We start from the raw sequence: 21,167 nt of genomic DNA on the forward strand, positions 1-21,167 counted from the left end.
GGAATACCTGACAGGGAGGCAGCAACGAGTCATGGTACGTGAAGAGGTATCACAGTGGGCGCCTGTTACGAGCGGGGTCCCACAGGGGTCAGTTCTAGGACCAGTGCTATTTTTGATATATGTGAATGACATGATGGAAGGAATAGACTCTGAAGTGTCCCTGTTCGCAGATGATGTGAAGCTGATGAGAAGAATTAAATCGGACGAGGATGAGGCAGGACTGCAAAGAGACCTGGACAGGCTGGACATGTGGTCCAGCAACTGGCTTCTCGAATTCAATCCAGCCAAATGCAAAGTCATGAAGATTGGGGAGGGGCAAAGAAGACCGCAGACAGAGTATAGGCTAGGTGGACGAAGACTACAGACCTCACTCAGGGAGAAAGACCTTGGGGTGACCATAACACCGAGCACATCACCGGAGGCACACATCAACCAAATAACCGCTGCAGCATACAGGCGCCTGGCAAACCTGAGAATAGCGTTCCGTTACCTTAATAAGGAATCGTTCAAGACACTGTACACTGTGTATGTTAGGCCCATACTGGAGTATGCAGCACCAGTCTGGAACCCACACCTGGTCAAGCACGTCAGGAAGTTAGAGAAAGTACAAAGGTTTGCAACAAGGCTAGTCCCAGAGCTCAAGGGAATGTCGTACGAGGAAAGGTTAAGGTAAATCGGACTGACGACACTGGAGGGCAGAAGGGTCAGGGGAGACATGATAACGACATACAAGATACTGCAGGGAATAGACAAGGTGGACAGAGATAGGATGTTCCAGAGAGGGGACACAGGGACAAGGGGTCACAACTGGAAGCTGAAGACTCAGACAAGTCACAGGGACGTTAGGAAGTATTTCTTCAGTCATAGAGTTGTCAGCAAGTGGAATAGCCTAGCAAGTGAAGTAGTGGAGGCAGGAACCATACATAGTTTTAAGAAGAGGTATGACAAAGCTCAGGAAGCAGAGAGAGAGAGGATCCAGTAGCGATCAGTGAAGAGGCGGGGCCAGGAGCTGAGTCTCGACCCCTGCAACCACAATTAGGTGAATTAGGTGAGTACACACACACACACACACACACACACACACACACACACACACACACACACACACACGTGGTAATGCATTATTTACAGCTAGCAAAGTCAGGGTATTTCTCCAGAATGGTCTGTAATATACCACTGTGGATAAAATACTTTGCCATTTCTTGAACATTTCTGAGTGAGTTGTCTCTAAATTCATTAATTTTATCACACTCCAGTACATAATGACGCAGGGTGTGACAATAGTCCATCTGGCAAAGTTTACATTTCGTTTGGTCTACATCTGGTGGTGGGGATTTAACCTGCCAAAGATACTTGTAACCCAGCCGGGGCCGGGCTGTAGTGACATCCAAGAGTCTGCTTATTTTGTTGGATGCACCATAGACATGTGGCTCCTCCTGCATGATGGAATGATGATAGATGGACTGACTTGTGTCAATCTCCCTAAGTCTTAAGTCAAAGTTCAATTGAAGTTCTTTTCTTATTATTGTTCTCAAACTGCTAACTGACAACCCAAGATTGTAATCTACTCCCTCTTTGAAAGCATACAGCTTAGCCAATTTATCAGTTTTATCATGCATCTGAAGACCAATGTGAGATGGAATCCACAGCATGTGCACTCTGACTCCACTGTCCACAATCTTACCATACCTATGTCTAGCTTCTGACACAAGCATGCCACAATTTATACTTAATGAGTTGAGAGCATTTATGGATGACAGAGAATCAGTTACAATTAAAGTATCAACGTTAGATACATGGACGCATTTGAGTGCAAGGAGTATGGCAAACAGTTCTGTTTGAAGGGTAGAGGTCCAGTTATTGATGCGTGCTCCAATTTCTTTATGAGAGCCATCACTGTATGACAACAGCAGCACTACCAGCTGCACCAGTGGACTGGTGAACAGAACCATCAACGTAAATAATTTGTGAAAGTGTGTTGTGTGTGACTAAGTTACCAATACAGCTTAAGGCATCATGTTTGGCTTCAAGACGAAGCTTTGATTGTGATTTAAGAAGAGTTTTGGGGGGAAATGGAGGAATGGTAGTTTGGAATGGGGTAATATCCCATGGAGCAGGGAAGTGTCTCTGTTGCCTAACTTGACATAGATCATGTAGCTGGTTCATGCAGAGGTCGGTTCCAGTTTTTTTGATCCATCTGGAAGGATGTTCACCAGTGCTGAGGAAAGTTTGGAGGGCTTCTGTGCAGGGGTTTGAATGGGCTAACCTAAGCATATTGACCCCAATAAGGATATTTCTTTCAGTAACACGATCTCTAATGCTTGGAATATTAAGTTCTTTCCGCATATTTAAAATTTTGGCAGTACGAGGGCATCCTAGGATGATCCTCATTGCTTCGTTTTGCAGTTTTTCCAGCCCTCCAAGCTTCCAGTCAGACACGAGTGCAAGTAGTGGCGCCGCATAATCAACCAATGATCTAATATAAGCAAGATACATCATTTTCACAATTTTAACATTAGCTCCATACCTGGGATGAAAACCTGCCACAACTCTAAGTGCTCTCAGCCTTTCTTTGTATTGGCGACAAAGTCTCGTTACGACAGGTCCAAGTAGTGGAACCTCAAAGCCTAGATACCTGTATCTGCTTACATATTCTAGAAGAGACCCATCATGCAACTGGATCTGACGAACTGTGCCTCTCTGTCGAGGAGGACGCCTGTTGAGTATCTTTGTTTTATCCCCTGAGATTATTAACCCCAGGTCCTGACATGAGGCTAGTACATGATTAAGAATGTTTTGGGTGCTGGAGAATCCGGTGGTGTGAATCATTATATCATCGGCAAAACTAACCATATAATGATGGGGCTGGCTAGGCATAGCATTAAGTAGGGCATTAATCAGAATATTGAAAAGGGTGGGACTAAGCACACCTCCCTGTGGGGTTCCTAATTCAAAGTCTTTAGTTACACTTCTATGTCCCTGGAACAACACAGACGACTTTCTGTTGGACAGGTAACCTTTAATCCAGCGGAGAAGCCATCCTCCAACATCCATTCTGGCAAGTTCACTAATGATTACATGTCGGTTGGCTACATCAAAAGCGGATTTAAGGTCAAGGAAGGTAGTGTATGAGCTGTCAGTGTGCAGATTGAGAAAGGTGGTAATGCAATGATGCACACTCCTTCCATGCATGAAGCCATGCAACCGGGGAGACAAGAATTGCTTAATTCTGTGCATAAGACGATTAAGAATCATCCTTCAGCGGCGACAAATTTTCCCCGCTCTCTTTCTCTCTGGGACGCTTATCCTCATCTATGCAGCGCTGTATAGCCCTTGTGGCTTAGCGCTTCTTTTTTATTATAATAATAATGATAATTATCCTCATCTACGTTGTCCGCCAGGCACATTACAGGAGGGACATCTATCATCGGCTTACTTTTAGCCAGCTCCATTTTTCTGCTCTCCGGATAATTCTTTAACGGTTATGGTGGGAAGCCGGATACTGAATTTAGGTGTGGCTGAAGGCATCCCGCTCTGCTGAGGCTTGACATGGTAGGTAAGTTTATTCGGGTATACACAAATAGTTACATAGATTATCATACATTGCAGCATGTGTAGTGAACCTAATATAACCCCCCAAAAAAGTCAGACAAACTTACTGACTAGATGGCCCATTGGGGTGGGCCACCTGACATAATTGGGAACTTCTACTTCCTGCTTCTATTTACGAAGGAACTCTTGTTCCTTTATCTTTCATCGTCTAACTTTGGGCAGCAAATCTTCCCGTACATCGAGAAGTCAGCCTTGATACTGTATAAGGTGTCAGTGGCCCTCATAAACCCAACAAACAAACAAGTTACAAGCTTACAAACCAAACCACGGGCGGGCCTTGAACCCGCGGTCAGAGAACCACGGGCCGGTTCAAGCCCCACCCGTGGTATGGTTTGTTTGCAATCGTGTCGTTACGATTTCGTGAGTCATGGTACAGGCTTACAATTAATACTGGAACACTGTCATCATTGTCATGGTTCTTGTCCCCTGTTCCAATCTGCTCGCAAGCATCTGTGTTTTTCTTCACTGATCAGAAACGAGTTCCCCATCATTCCCTCTTCTGGACTAGGCTGGTTATGATCCTATATGTCATGAGATTCTATCCCTCACCTAAGTACTAATCTGCGAGCTTTAGTGATGCACTTCCACTCCTTGTCTACATCATCTCTAACCTCAACACAAGAATCATGGGCTTCCTGATACGAACTCACTCACACTTTCATCAGGTCACTTCCTCTTTCTCAAACCTTATTTTCAAGCCTATTGTGGAAAATACTGTATATTTTCCGGAAATACGGTAATTTATAGGTAAATAGATGCCCTATATTGTATTTAATAAAAGTGTATTTTTAAAAAGAGGACAGTTGCCATTTTGTTTGAATTGGAGTAACAAACGTTGTGTATAATGGGAAGAATTTTTCGTACTCTAGAGGTTAAAAATTGGGTTGACACCTCTCAAATAGGAGGCAAAATTGTTGGATGTGCATTCCTGCATAACTTGAGATATCAGGCGACTGGACAAGACAGCTCCAGGAACCTCAGATAAATCTTATGTAGTAACCTGGCCAGTGTTATTTCATAGATAGACAGTGAGGTTTTCTGAGTATGATACACATTAATCTCCAGTCAAATTGGTGAGTGTTATGATTAAGATATATTCTCCTTCTGTTGTATAAATGTATATATATATATATATATATATATATATATATATATATATATATATATATATATATATATATATATATATTCTTTCTTTCAACACACCGGCCGTATCCCACCGAGGCGGGGTGGCCCAAAAGGAAAAACAAAAGTTTCTCCTTTTACATTTAGTAATATATACAGCAGAAGGGGTTACTAGCCCCTTGCTCCCGGCATTTTAGTCGCCTCTTACAACACGCATGGCTTACGGAGGAAGAATTCTGTTCCACTTCCCCATGGAGATAAGAAATAAACAAGAACAAGAACTAGAAACAAAATAGAAGAAAACCCAGAGGGGTGTGTATATATATGCTTGTACATGTATGTGTAGTGTTACCTAAGTGTAAGTAGAAGTAGCAAGACATACCTGAAATCTTGCATGTTCATGAGACAGAAAAATGGACACCAGCAATCCTACCATCATGTAAAACAATTACAGGCTTTCGTTTTACACTCACTTGGCAGGACGGTAGTACCTCCCTGGGTGGTTGCTGTCTACCAACCTACTACCTAGGATATATATATATATATATACATGTATATATATATATATATATATACATATATATATATACATATATACATATATATATATATATATATATATATATATATATATATATATATATATATATATATATATATATATATATATATATATATATATATATATATATATATATATAATCATTTATTATTTTTAATATACAGTCCACAAATTTATATATTTACCAGAATTCCTGGTGATGTATCTTTTATTTATAATTAATAGATCCAGAGCAACTTGTGGATATGACAGTGGTAGGTATCGAAGGGGGACATTTATGCGACCTAGGTGTCCCAAATTCCTACTTGTCTAACTGATAAATAATAATTATCTTTGTTCATTTACTGTTATGTATATAAAAATACATTCAGATAAATGCAATTTTCGACAATTAATTTGCCCGTTGGTCCTTCTTGAACCAGAGGTAATTAGTGAAGTCATTAATTAGTTAATTACTTAATAATTATATGTGAAATGACAGAAGGAGGTGGATGTTAAGTTCACAAATTTACTTAATGTGTAGTGGATTATAATTATTACAATATTAATTTGGATAAGCCAAGTGTAGCTAATTATATTAATGTGTATATTAATTATGCAAAGCCAAAATGGCTAGGATTTATATTAATGTATTTGTATAATATTAATTTTTTGTATAATATTAATTTGATAAGATAATTCTGGCCAAGATTTATATCAGTGTATGTGTAATTGATAAGCCAAGTGTAGCTAATTATATTAATGTGTATATTAATTTTGCGGGAGGGAAGAGGAGCGATTGGTGGAATGATGATGTAAAAAGAGTAGTAAGGGAGAAAAAGTTAGGATATGAGAAGTTTTTACAAAGTAGAAGTGATGCAAGGAGGAAAGAGTATATGGAGAAAAAGAGAGAGGTTAAGAGAGTGGTGAAGCAATGTAAAAAGAGAGCAAATGAGAGAGTGGGTGAGATGTTATCAACAAATTTTGTTGAAAATAAGAAAAAGTTTTGGAGTGAGATTAACAAGTTAAGGAAGCCTAGAGAACAAATGGATTTGTCAGTTAAAAATAGGAGAGGAGAGTTATTAAATGGAGAGTTAGAGGTATTGGGAAGATGGAGGGAATATTTTGAGGAATTGTTAAATGTTGATGAAGATAGGGAAGCTATGATTTCGTGTATAGGGCAAGGAGGAATGACATCTTGTAGGAGTGAGGAAGAGCCAGTTTTGAGTGTGGGGGAAGTTCGTGAGGCAGTAGGTAAAATGAAAGGGGGTAAGGCAGCCGGGATTGATGGGATAAAGATAAAAATGTTAAAAGCAGGTGGGGATATAGTTTTGGAGTGGTTGGTGCAATTATTTAATAAATGTATGGAAGAGGGTAAGGTACCTAGGGATTGGCAGAGAGCATGCATAGTTCCTTTGTATAAAGGCAAAGGGGACAAAAGAGAGTGCAAAAATTATAGGGGGATAAGTCTGTTGAGTATACCTGGTAAAGTGTATGGTAGAGTTATTATTGAAAGAATTAAGAGTAAGACGGAGAATAGGATAGCAGATGAACAAGGAGGCTTTAGGAAAGATAGGGGATGTGTGGACCAGGTGTTTACAGTGAAACATATAAGTGAACAGTATTTAGATAAGGCTAAAGAGGTCTTTGTGGCATTTATGGATTTGGAAAAGGCATATGATAGGGTGGATAGGGGGGCAATGTGGCAGATGTTGCAGGTGTATGGTGTAGGAGGTAGGTTACTGAAAGCAGTGAAGAGTTTTTACGAGGATAGTGAGGCTCAAGTTAGAGTATGTAGGAAAGAGGGAAATTATTTCCCAGTAAAAGTAGGCCTTAGACAAGGATGTGTGATGTCACCGTGGTTGTTTAATATATTTATAGATGGGGTTGTAAGAGAAGTAAATGCGAGGGTCTTGGCAAGAGGCGTGGAGTTAAAAGATAAAGAATCACACATAAAGTGTGAGTTGTCACAGTTGCTCTTTGCTGATGACACTGTGCTCTTGGGAGATTCTGAAGAGAAGTTGCAGAGATTGGTGGATGAATTTGGTAGGGTGTGCAAAAGAAGAAAATTAAAAGTGAATACAGGAAAGAGTAAGGTAATGAGGATAACAAGAAGATTAGGTGATGAAAGATTGAATATCAGATTGGAGGGAGAGAGTATGGAGGAGGTGAATGTATTCAGATATTTGGGAGTGGACGTGTCAGCGGATGGGTCTATGAAAGATGAGGTGAATCATAGAATTGATGAGGGGAAAAGGGTGAGTGGTGCACTTAGGAGTCTGTGGAGACAAAGAACTTTGTCCTTGGAGGCAAAGAGGGGAATGTATGAGAGTATAGTTTTACCAACGCTCTTATATGAGTGTGAAGCATGGGTGATGAATGTTGCAGTGAGGAGAAGGCTGGAGGCAGTGGAGATGTCATGTCTGAGGGCAATGTGTGGTGTGAATATAATGCAGAGAATTCGTAGTTTGGAAGTTAAGAGGAGGTGCGGGATTACCAAAACTGTTGTCCAGAGGGCTGAGGAAGGGTTGTTGAGGTGGTTCGGACATGTAGAGAGAATGGAGCGAAACAGAGTGACTTCAAGAGTGTATTAGTCTGTAATGGAAGGAAGGCGGGGTAGGGGTCGGCCTAGGAAAGGTTGGAGGGGGGGGTAAAGGAGGTTTTGTGTGCGAGGGGCTTGGACTTCCAGCAGGCATGCGTGAGCGTGTTTGATAGGAGTAAATGGAGACAAATGGTTTTTAATACTTGACGTGCTGTTGGAGTGTGAGCAAAGTAACATTTATGAAGGGGTTCAGGGAAACCAGCAGGCCGGACTTGAGTCCTGGAGATGGGAAGTACAGTGCCTGCACTCTGAAGGAGGGGTGTTAATGTTGCAGCTTAAAAACTGTAGTGTAAAGCACCCTTCTGACAAGACAGTGATGGAGTGAATGATGGTGAAAGTTTTTCTTTTTCGGGCCACCCTGCCTTGGTGGGAATCAGCCAGTGTGATAAAAAAAAAAAAATAATTTTGCAAAGCCAAAGTGGCTAGAATTTATATTAATGTATTTGTATAATATTAATTTGATAAGATAATTCTGGCCAAGATTTATATCTTGCAAAGCCAAAGCAGCTAGGATTTATATTAATATATTTGTATAATATTAATTTGATAAGATAATTCTGGCCAAGATTTATATCAGTGTATGTGTAATTGATAAGCCAAGTGTAACTAATATTAATGTGTATAATATTAATTTTGCTATGCCAAATTCTGGTAAATATTTATTAATTTGTATAATAATTTTGATAAGCCAAGGCTGGCTAAAGGTTTGTATTAATGTACATTTAAAATTTATATAATTTTCTTACATGTAATTGCTAAGCTCAGGTAGCTAGGATTTATTCAAAGGTAAGTTGTACTATTTACCTTTATAAAGTGCATAATTTAGTACATAATCAGTGTATTAAGTTGAATTTAATACATTGCATCATGGCTGAAAATGAGGAAATTAATATAGAAGACAAACATATGAAATATAGAGCAAAGAAAGCGTCATTGCGAGCTAGAAAGGGTCATGTAACCAAGGCATATAATAAATGTTTGGAATTAATGAATCAAGAAACAGTGAATAATGATTTAAAATTGTATTTAGATGCTTTAGGTAATAGATATGATTCATACAAATTATATTACAACAAATATGAAGGAGATTTGTTAGTAAACTGTGTAGATGAGACTGAAGTAGATCTCATGATTAATCAATATTATGAATTAGAGGAAAAGATTCTTGTAAAAGTCAGGCCTTGAATAAATTAAAATGTGTAAACCAGGCAGTTAATCAGTCTGCTCCAACAAATAATATGTCTTTGCCAAAACTCCCAGAACTATGTTTACCGGTATTTAATCCTGGTGAAAACTGGGAGGAGTTTTGGTCAATTTTTAAAGCAGCTGTGCATGACAGGAGTGACCTAGCCTGTGTAACTAAATTATTTTACCTCAAAGGACAGGTAAGAGGAGATGCTCATATACTCATACAAGCCTTTCCCAATGTAGATGACTCTTACAAGGAAGCAGTTGACTTGTTGAAGGTCACTTATGGTAATATAGAACAAAGTAGATTGGATCTAGTGAATATCATTGTTAATTTAAAATCTCCAGATCACACTTACAAAGGTTTACAGCAGTTTAGAGTTAAACTGGAGAGCACTCTCAAAACTTTAAGTAATAAATATAATCTGAAGGAATCAGACTGGTTATTGAGTGCCATAGTACAGAATAAATTAAGCTGTAAAACACTTGAATGGTTCTCGAACAAATATCACAAGGATTATTTTAGTCTGGAGGAAATAAGACTAGGTCTACAAGAATTAATTGTGCAGTTGCAGACCAGCCAACTAACTCATTTTAAAGATGCAACACATAATAACTCTGAGGTATCTGTCAAGTTTCACAAAGGGAAAAATTATCCCAATGTTAATAATCAAAATTCATTTCCTAAAAAGAGTTGCATAGGTGCATATCAAGTAGCAGGAATCAGAAATAATGATTCTCCACAAGGTAAGAAGAATAAGTACCCTCCTAAGAGTAGCCCTGTTAATAAGAAACCAGTCAAAGAAAAGAGAGATTGTCTCTTCTGCAAGGGTACTCATTTTTTAAGAATTGCAATGCATACAAATCATGGAATGATAAAGTTGAAAGATTGGAGGAACTTGGCAGATGTATCAGGTGTTTAGGTAATCACAATGTAAAGGATTGTTATGCCAAATTAAACTTCTGTTATCAATGTTACAAAGGAAGACACCATATAGTCATGTGTAAGGGTCTATATGATAATGTTGATAATAATGATAATGTTGACAATCCTGACACAACAGTAGCTAATGTAAAAATTGCTGCTAATGTTAATAATGATGGTTTTGCTGAAGTAGCCTTACCTGTGTTACAGGTAAAAATTGATGATAAAAGGCATAAATCAAAAAATGTAAATGCATTATTGGACCAGGGATCCCAGCGTACGTTCATAAAACGTAAATGTCTTAATGGTATGAAAGTACAAATGGGAGATCCCACAACTTTAAAATTATCTGGTTTTCTCTCGGATAAAAGGTCTCAATTGTATGACACTGTTTATGTAACTGTCAGGTTGGGCAATGAGAAAAAACGTGTTAATGCAGTAATTGTAGATAGACTTCCAGAGAAAATAACTACAGTAGGGCTTAGTAAAGCTACAGAAAGACTTTCACATAATGTAAATTTAGCACCTTCAGGTGTAAGTGATGATTCTGTAGGCCCAATAAATATTTTGATAGGTAGTGACTATTATGCCTCGTTTGTAAAGGGTATGGTAAAGAAATGTGGTGTCACCCTTTTGAAGACTGCAGGAGGCCATGTAATGTATGGTAGGATTCCTCGTAATAATAATTCATGACTAGAGGAAATTACAAATACCATAACTGTGTGTCTTACTCATGAAGTCGTTCCCCAGTAGAATTCTTCCATAGAGGATGGTGTTGAGCCAGTGCATAAATTGTGGGAATTAGACAGCATTGGAATAAATGTAAATGAAGAAAGTCCAGATGATTCTTTTACTCAGGAGCAATACCTGAGAGATGTAAAATTTGAATCTGGACAGTACTGGGTACGACTTCCATGGAGACTGAACCATCCAGAATTGCCCACTAATTACAGAATGGCATATAGACAGTTAAAGGCTCAGCTCTGCGAACTGAGTAAGACACCAGAATTGTTAACTGCATATAATGATATAATTACTGAACAATTAATTAATAAATTTATAGAAGAGGTACCTGAGCAAGCCAAAATTTATGGTCACTATTTGCCACATCACGGAGTGAGGAAGGATTCTAAGACCACTCCTTTGAGGATTGTGTTTAATTGTAGTGCCAGGAGTAACAAAAATGTACCTAGTTTAAATGACTGTTTGATGACAGGTCCGTCGTTGACGGAAAAATTAGGAGATATCTTATTAAATTTCAGGGTGAAGAATTATGCCTTTACGGCTGACATAAGTAAAGCTTCCCTAAGAGTGGGTTTACAAGAGGCTGACCGGGATTGTACCCGCTTCTTATGGCCTGAGAATCCTATTGACTCACTTAGCCCTCTGAAAACCTTTCGCTTTAGGAGCGTATTATTTGGTGCTACATCCAGTACGTTCCTACTCCAAGCGATGATAAATGCACACCTTAAACGTATGGAAAGTCCATTGAGTAAAGTAATGAGCAAACAATTTTATGTGGGCAATTTCCTGGGTGTGACGTCAACTGAAGAGGAACTGTTAATGACTTATGGAGAGGCTAATAAAATAATGCAAAGTGCAAATATGCCTCTGAGGGAATGGAATAGTAATTCGTCCAAATTAAAGGACAAAATAAGTAAAGATTACCCTGGAGATGAAGTGCCAAAATGTAGTAATGTATTGGGTTTAACTTGGGATACTGAGAGAGATTTGTTAATGTTAAAACCTAATAATTACAGTATGCCCAATAAATTAACTAAGAGTTTTGCTTGCTGAAGTTTCCAAATGTTTTGATCCACTAGGTTGAGTGTCACCCCTTACTATAAGAGGGAAATTATTAATTCAGGAAGCATGGAAACTTAAATGTGCTTGGGATGAATTTCTACCTGAGGAATTCATTAACAGGTGGGATGAATTAATTGGTGATTATGAGAAAATTCCAATGTTGGAGTTCCCACACCAGGTGGCCAATCCAAATGGGAAAAATGTACTCCATATTTTTTGTGATGCTTCAAAATTGGCATATGGAGCAGTTGTTTACCTTCAATGTAATAGTGTTATTTCTCTTGTTATGTCTAAGGCTAAAGTGTCTCCAATTAAATCACGTACCTTGCCTCATTTGGAATTAACAGCCATTTATGTAGGTGTCAAATTAGCTAATTATATAAGAAATAAGTTGCATGAGATAAATATTAGTGATACTGTAATTTGGTCTGATAATGAGGTATCCTTACAATGGATTCGTAATGGAAACAGTAAAATTGTGTACGTACAGAACAGTCGCTGAAATTAATCAGATGCAAGAGAAGTATAATAGTTTGGGTCAGCATATGTTAACATTTAATCATATACCTGGTGAGGAGAATCCAGCAGCTGATTTCTTGTCTCAAGGTTTACCTTATGCTAAATTTGTAAATGCTGTATCATGGTTTAAAGGACCGAGTTGGTTGGTAAATAAAGCTAATTGGCCTGTACAAAAGGCATATATTGCTCCTGTTGAAATTACTGTGACCACCGCTCCAATAGTTTGTCCTCCCTTAGCCATTGATATAAATAGGTATTCTTCTTTACCCGAACTAATCAATGTAACTAAGTTGGTGTTTAAACTTCTAAACAAGATGAATATATCATATAAGTATTCACATCCTCTTGAATATTGGATAAAGAGGGTACAGGAGGAAATCTATGGAAATGAGTTTAAATTGATGATGGAAAGAAAAATTGTGAAAGGTTCCATAATAGAGAAATTGGGGTTGTATTTAAAGAACAATGTAATTAGGTGCAGAGGTAGGTTACAAAATGCTGAATTGGGTGATTATGCTAAACACCCTATCTTACTGCCCAAAACTCATCATCTAACAAATTTAATTGTTCTAAATGCCCATAAAAATGTAATGTATGGTGGGGTACAAGATACCTTAAATTGCATTAGGGAAACTTTCTGGATTCCACAAGGACGGCAAAGTGTAAAAAGGGTGATTAAATCTTGGGCAATATGTCGCCGTGTGGATGCCAGATCCTATATGTACCCAGGTCCTCCACCATTGCCAAAGGAGCATGTACAATTAGTGAAACCATTTGATGTAACAGGTGTAGACTATAGTGGTCCAATAATTTTAACAGGTACTTCAGATTTTGTTCCACTGAAAGTGTATGTTTGTTTTCACCTGTACTGCTACTAGGGCAGTTCATTTAGAAGTGGCACAGGACTTGTCTGCGGAACAGTTTATACAGCTGTTTCGAAAATTTGCAGCTAGGAGATCCTGTCCGAGATTGATGATTTCGGATAATGCCACAAATTTTGTAGCAGATGCTCAACATTTGATAGAATTAAATAATAGTAACGATGTTCAATCTCTGTTAACCCAACGAGGGTGTACCTGGAAATTTGTTACTCCTAGAGCCCCTTGGCAGGGGGGGCTGTACGAAAGACTGATAGGCACAGTGAAGAGATGTCTCCGTAAAGTACTACACCCGAAGAGAATTAATTTGGAAGAATTCCGTGTAGTGTTAGTGTATAAATAATAGGCCTCTCTCGTACATGAGTGATACACCTGATGCAGATGTATTAACACCTTCTCACCTAATATGTGGAAGGAAATTGGAAGCTGCCCCTGTCTAAAGAGATAATCCGGAAGAAAGTGATGAAGATTACAATGATGCGGCAGTGTTGTGTGGTAAATTTAAAATGTTAAATAAAGTAATTGATCATTGGTCTAATGTGTGGCGTAAGGAATATCTTCTTACACTACGTGAACACTTTTATGGTGCGACAGAGGCAGTAAATCGACAGAACATTCAACCAGGTGACATTGTGTTGATTGATACTGAACAACATCGAACATTGTGGCCTCTGGGCAAAGTATTGACATTGTACCCAGATGCACAATGTGTTGTCAGGAATGTCAAAGTGTTGTGTCGTGGCCAGGAAAGTTTACACACAATTAATAAATTGATTCCCTTGGAATTAACTGGTGTTCAAACAAACGTAAATGAAAATCTGAGGGAAAGTGACACGAGTGATATGATAGATAATGCTGACCAAGTGATGCCGGAAGATGAAATCGTAGTAAGACCTACTAGGAGAACAGCCACTCAAGTCAGAACCGGCTGGAATCGTCTCCTAAAGGAAGGAGTAATTTGAGTCGTTTAGCAACGAACTCCGCCCGGCCGCAGTGTGGAAAATACTGTATATTTTCTGGAAATGTGGTAATTTATAGGTAAATGCCCTATATTGTATTTAATGAAAGTGTATTTTTAAAAAGAGGACAGTTGCCATTTTGTTTGAATTGGAGTAACAAATGTTGTGTATAATGGAAAGAATTTTTCATGCTCTAGAGGTTAAAATTGGGTTGACACCTCTCAAATAGGAGGCGAAATTGTTGGATGTGCATTCCTGCATAACTTGAGATATTAGACGACTGGACAAGACAGTTCCAGGAACCTCAGATAAGTCTTATGTAGTAACCTGGCCAGTGTTATTTCATAGATACAGTGAGGTTTTCTGAGTATGATACACATTAATCTCCAGTCAAATTGGTGAGTGTTATGATTAAGATATATTCTCCTTCTGTTGTATAAATGTGTATATATATATATATATATATACACTGTATATATATATAATCATTTATTATTTTTAATATACAGTCCACAAATTTATATATTTACCAGAATTCCTGGTGATGTATCTTTTATTTATAATTAATAGGTCCAGAGCAACTTGTGGATATGACAGTGGTAGGTATCAAAGGGGGACATTTTTGCGACCTAGGTGTCCCAAATTCCTATTTGTCTAACTGATAAATAATAATTATCTTTGTTCATTTTCTGTTATGTATATAATAATATATTCAGATAAATGCAATTTTCCACACCTATATGCACACACATACATACATACATACATACTGTGCTATACAGTGGACCCCCGGTTAACGATTTTAATCCGTGCAACAGGGCTCATCGTTATGCGAAATAATCGTTATGCGAATGAATTTTCCCCATAAGAAATAATGGAAATAAAATTAATCCGTGCAAGACGCCCAAAAGTATGAAAAAATTTTTTTTTTACCACATGAAATGTTAATTTTAATACACACAAACTGAAAAAGGCATGCACAATTACATGACACTTACTTTTATTGAAGATCTGGTGATGATTGATGGGATGGGAGGAGGGGAGAGCATTATCTTCTTACTGTTTAGAAGGGGAATCCCCTTCCATTAGGACTTGAGGTAGCAAGTCCTTTTCTGGGGTTACTTCCCTTCTTCTTTTAATGCCACTAGGACCAGCTTGAGAGTCACTGGACCTCTGTCGCACAACAAATCTGTCCATAGAGCTCTGTACCTCCCGTTCCTTCAAGACTTTCCTAAAATGGGCCATAACATTGTCATTGAAATAGTCACAAGCACGGCTTGCAACAGCTGTGTCAGGGTGATTTTCATCTATAAAGGTTTGCAGTTCAACCCACTCTGCACACATTTCCTTAATCTTTGAAGTAGGCACAATGGATTCCACAACTGGCATAGGCTTCTCAGGGTTAGCCCCAAACCCTTCAAAATCTTTCTTAATTTCCATACTAATTCTCACCCTTTTTACCACAGGGTTGGCACTAGAAGCTTTCTTGGGGCCCATGGTCACTTATTTTCCAGAAACAGCACCGAAAATACTGTAATAATACGAAATATTCCGAGTGTATGCTTGGATGTTACCGCGGAGGCTGGCTGGTAAACAATGGGACGGAGCGGCACATGTGAGGCTGGCTGAGGGCACATTGGACGCGTCTCGGACGAAAATCGGTATGCGGGTTTTTAATCGGTATGCGCGGCAAAAATTTTGCGATAAAAGTAATCGTTATGCGGAAAAATCGCTATGCGATGCCATCGTTATGCGGGGGTCCACTGTACTGTTATTTTTTACGTTTACATGGTAGAATTAATCAAGGACCTTGTCATAGTGGTCCAGTAGTTGGGACAGGCCGCTCCTTCTTGTCCCAACTACTGGACCACTATGACAAGGTCCTGGATGCTATAGAGGACAAACAAAAAAACTGATGTAGTATACACAAACTTTGCGAAAGCCTTTGACAAGTGCGACCATGGTGTAAATAGCTCACAAATTACATGATAAAGGAATATACGTACAGGAAAAGTTGGTAGATGGTTCTATAACTTCCTAACAAACAGCACAAAGAGTAATAATACTCTTCCCCCCCCCCATCCTGTTCCTCGTCCTCGTGTTTGACATAAACAGAGATGTAAGCCACAACACCTTGTCTTCTTATCGGGTAGACACCCGAATTTGCATGACAGTGTCCTACGTCGAAGACAGGGCAAGACTCCAATCGGACATCAACCAAATCATTAAATGGGCCGCAGAAAACAATATGAAGTTCAATAAACAGAAATTACATTTTCTCCGATATGGGGAACTTGGGGAAATAAAAACTATATCGGAGTATAAAACAAATTCCAATCACACAATAGAGAGGAAAACTAATATGGAGGACCTGGCAGTGATACTGTCACAGGATCTCATTTTCAAAGGTCACAACACTATCTATCACATGCTAGAAAAATGATTGGATGGATAACGAGAACCTTCAAAACTAGGGATGCCAAGCCCATGATGATTCTCTTCAAATCGCTTGTTCTCTCTCAGCTGGAATATTGCTGTACGCTAACAGTGCCTTTCATGGCAGGTGAAACTGCTGACCTAAAGAATGTACTGAGAACCTTCACGGCACACATAAGTACAATAAAACATATAAATTAATGGGAATGGTTGAAGTTCCTTGTCTTGTATTCCCTGGAGTGCAGGTGAGAGAGATGCATAATAATATACACTTGGAAAATTCTAGAGGGATTGGTACCAAATTTGCACACGAAAATCACTCCCCACGAAAGCAAAAGGCTCTGCAGGTGGTGCAACATCCCCCACAGTGCCCTGTGGCCTGGTGGCTAAAGCTCTCGCTTCACACAATGAGGGTACAAACATCGGGTGTGTTTCCTTATACCTGTTATCTATGTTCCCCATCAGTAAAATGGGTACCTGGGTGTTAGTCGACTGGTGTGGGTCGCATCCTGGGACAAAAACTGACCTAATTTGCCAGAGATGTTCAGCATAACAAGTGGCTTTCTCTATAGTCGTATGTCATTGATGTCAACTGTATATCATGTACATGTACTTGTAGAAATAAGATATAATGAAAAGCAGGGGAGCCGTGAGTACGCTAAGAGACAACACAGTGTCAGGGGCCCAAGACTGTTCAACTGCCTGCCAGCATACATAATAGGGATTACCAATAGACCGCTGGCTGTCTCCAAGAAGGCACTGGACAGGTACCCAAAATCAGTACTTGGTAAGCCAGGCTGTAATTCGTACGTCAGTTTACGTGCGGCCAACAGTAACAGCCTGGTTGATCAGGCCCTGGTCCACGAGGCCTGGTCACAGACTGGGCCGCGGGGGCATTGACCCCCCGAAAGGCTCTCCAGGTACAGCCACAGGACCCAGAACCGAAAGTTTTTCCAATGTTGGGTCATGTTTGATCACGTTTCTCCCCTCAAGGAAGGTTCCTTGACGCTGGTGAGGGGCTCTTGATCTTTGGAATTGGATCTGTGCTCCAGTTCCCTGAACTGAGCCTGAATAGCAGCTATACCCGCACATGCGCTGTAAAATAGTACGGGTTTAGCGCTCCCCATAATTATAACAATAATAAATAATGTTCACGTGTCTATAAATATGCATCTGTAAATAAATTTAAAGTATTTATATATTTTTTTATTAATTTCTATGCATTTTGTGGTAATTAAGAGTATTTTTCGATATTTTGTGGTTATTTGCATATATACATACGTTTTAGTATGCCGATCGTACGTTTTCTACAAGTTTCCACCCCTCATGGAAGGTTCCTTGATGTTGGTGAGGGGCTCTTGATTTAGGGAATTGGATCTGTGCTCCAGTTCCCCGAATTAAGCCTGAATGCCTTCCACATCCCCCCCCAGGCGCTGTATAATCCTCCGGGTTTAGCGCTTCCCCCTTGATTATAATAATAATACAAGTTTCCAGTTACTATTAAACGCACTATTTAAAGCAGGTATAATACTATATTCCCCCTCCCCACAAAAAACTATATATATACACAAACTTGAGAGTTTTATGGAAAGCCCATAAAATGCAAAATATTTCAAGTATTTTTCAGTATTTATGTTTTTTAAAGTATATTATAGTGTAGTGTGAAGATACGTAGACGCGGGTAACTCGGTGTCTGTCTCGCGGAGAAGATTACTGTGTGGATGGACTTTTGAGAGAACAACGGCCTACAAGAGGTTAATGTTACAGATAATACAGCCGAGTTAGCACAAAAGTGTTGAATATAAAGTAACACAAGTGAACCAGCATTATCTAGACTGTGTGAAGGGTCTGAAGTCTCCAGTTGTTTGGAATAGAATACAACAAAATCACTTCAGTCACTTCTCGTACTATCAGAAGAAAGTTTTAAGTGCATATCTTCAGAAGAATTCGGAAGAAAAAAGGATAACCAAGCTATAACTATGTATAAAATATACGTATTCGGCCTGGTGTGGACATTCTTAATCGCAGGTATTTTTTTTTACTAGTAAGTACTTAGGTAAGCTGATTTAGGCACAGGTACCGGTGGCCTGGTGGTGGCCCGGTGGCCTGGTGGTGGCCCGGTGGCCTGGTGGTGGCCCGGTGGCCTGGTGGTGGCCCGGTGGCCTGGTGGCTAAAGCTCCCGCTTCACACACGGAGGGCCCGGGTTCGATTCCCGGCGGGTGGAAACATTTCGACACGTTTCCTTACACCTGTTGTCCTGTTCACCTAGCAGCAAATAGGTACCTGGGTGTTAGTCGACTGGTGTGGGTCGCATCCTGGGGGACAAGATTAAGGACCCCAATGGAAATAAGTTAGACAGTTCTCGATGACGCACTGACTTTCTTGGGTTATCCTGGGTGGCTAACCCTCCGGGGTTAAAAATCCGAACGAACTCTTATCTTATCTTATCATACATAGTGTAAATTTCCAAGGATAACCCAGAAAAGTCAGACAAAGTGACTTATTTCCATTAGGGTCTTAAGTGTTCATATAATAAAGTAATTATGGTAGATTATTTAACTAAAAACCAAAGGTCAGCTGAATTCAGAATTATCCATTATTGATAAAGTCCCCTGGGTAAATTAATGCATGCATACATACATTTTATGTATATAAATAAAATGTATGTATGTATGCCTGCATTAGTTTACCTAGTGGACTGGAATGATAATGGACAATTCTGAATTTAATTGACCTTTGATAGTAGTTTCTGAACTTCGTCTGGACAACAGAATTTGTCTGTTATGTTTAAAATCAGTTAAATTGAGGCACAGTACATTAAATCGAGGTATGGTATGTTAAATAGAAGTTTTGCTGCACCTTGATACGTTTATAGCAGAACTAGGTTGAATTCAATGCTTCAGTATCAGATACAGTACAATCAGTAATCATGACAGATTTCTACTGTAACTTGCGGTTAGGCTCTAAATATTAAGATATACATAAGTTATTCTCTGACTTTTTTTGGATTATCCTAGGTAATTTCCACATATGTTAAACTATGTATAATAATTGTACTTATGCATACCTATAATAATAACAATCTTTCTATAAGTACATGTACAACGTACACAGACCTGCAGACATCAGTGATGTACTACTAATATAGAAAGTCCCTGGTTATTACCTGGACAGAGTTCCGGGGGTCAACGCCCCTGCGGCCCGGTCTGTGACCGGGCCCAAAATGCAGAGCATTTTGGGCAAATTAGTTCAATTTTGTCCCCAGGATGCAACTCACACCAGTCACCTAACACCCAGGTACCTATTTTACTGATATGTGAACAGTGACAGCAGGTGTCTTAAGGAAACACCTCTTAGTGTTTCCACCAGTACTGGGGATCAAACCATGGACCTCAGTGTGTAGGCTGAGTGCACTAGTAATCGAGGTGTGGGGCACCTAAATAAACTTGTACTTACTCACTGCCCTCTGACCACCACAGCTACAGTATATCAGTTGTGTTTGCTACTAATTTCACAGCACTGTACCACTTGTGATTTGAATTTTTAATACAGTGCTTTAAGATTTCTATGTGGATACAACACAGTTCATAGAAACACCTGGACACTAGCTTTTTGTCTGTGCCAAAGGCTTTAAAATGAAGTTCGTATTTTTTTTTCACTGGAAGACTATAATAAACTCTGTGGGTATAGTATGTTTCTAGAGGTCAATTGATAGGTAGAGTTTACCAAATACTCTCCTTTAAAAGATTTTTTTTTCATACATTGCAGGTGTGACGAATTTAAAGTGTCATGTATGTAAAGATCAAACTGGGACCACAGGAAAATGTGATGCCACTGTTGAATCTTGTGGTACTGATGAAGTTTACTGTCTTCGGGGAAAAAAATGGAAAAGTGAGTACAGTACCATACATAGCTACAGTTCATTGTTTAACTTGAGAGAGATGGGAAGCCTACTGCATATTGTGCCATCAAGGATTCTGTGTGAATTACAGTGTGGCACCAGTTTTTATTTTAACAAGTCAAATTTTAATGTAATTTCAAGCTGTTTTGTAAAACTTAAAAAATGTGGGTTGCAATGGGATTGCATTACTTAAATATAAACTTTAGAGAATAGAAACAATTTTAAATAATATTTCAGTAATTAAAACTTATTCTAGAGTACATATATCTGGTTGCTCTATCACAGTTCTATCTATCCAGTAACTATCTATAAAGTAACCATTATATATACAAGCCACATTAAAACTAGATTCATACAGGCACATCTTCGTCAGTTGGTCCACCACGGCAACTTTCTGAACATATGCACTGTGCTACAGAAGAAGAATGTAGTGGAAGCGTCAGTGACATGGAAACATGTCCCACACCTCCATGGAAAGACTGGAATTGCACAGCTTGCTGTAAGAGTGATTGCTGCAATGGTATCATGGCTTGTAGCGTAAGTGATGTATTTTTCTTTGAAATGTTTAATGCTTAAGGATTTCTTCAGATATGCAATATCTTGCTTTATATAATTCACCCTGATTCATTAAGCAAATAATCACTCCAACAGTGTTTTAAAAATTTAATTTGTTCC

General features: G+C 39.0%; 1 protein-coding gene across 6 annotated transcripts in view; it reads left to right on the forward strand.

The window, feature by feature from the left end:
* The window catches only part of LOC128704084 (UPAR/Ly6 domain-containing protein cold-like), a 57,286-nt gene that overhangs the window by 23,538 nt on the left and 12,581 nt on the right, over window positions 1–21,167 (forward strand). For 4 of the 6 annotated variants that reach the window (XM_070099071.1, XM_070099068.1, XM_070099069.1 and 1 more), the window contains exons 2-3: window positions 20,360–20,482; window positions 20,851–21,029. Coding sequence is in view for 1 of the 6 variants with exons in the window: in XM_053799107.2 (XP_053655082.1) it covers window positions 18,571–18,619; window positions 20,360–20,482; window positions 20,851–21,029 (351 nt within the window). In the remaining 5 variants the exon portion in view is untranslated. Of the gene's footprint in view, window positions 1–18,118; window positions 18,620–20,359; window positions 20,483–20,850; window positions 21,030–21,167 lie in introns of those variants that run through there. The other 2 variants (XM_070099070.1, XM_053799107.2) reach the window with 2 other exon arrangements.

Source organism: Cherax quadricarinatus, chromosome 66 (genome assembly GCF_038502225.1).
Source record: "Cherax quadricarinatus isolate ZL_2023a chromosome 66, ASM3850222v1, whole genome shotgun sequence".
NCBI classification, from domain to species: domain Eukaryota; kingdom Metazoa; phylum Arthropoda; class Malacostraca; order Decapoda; family Parastacidae; genus Cherax; species Cherax quadricarinatus.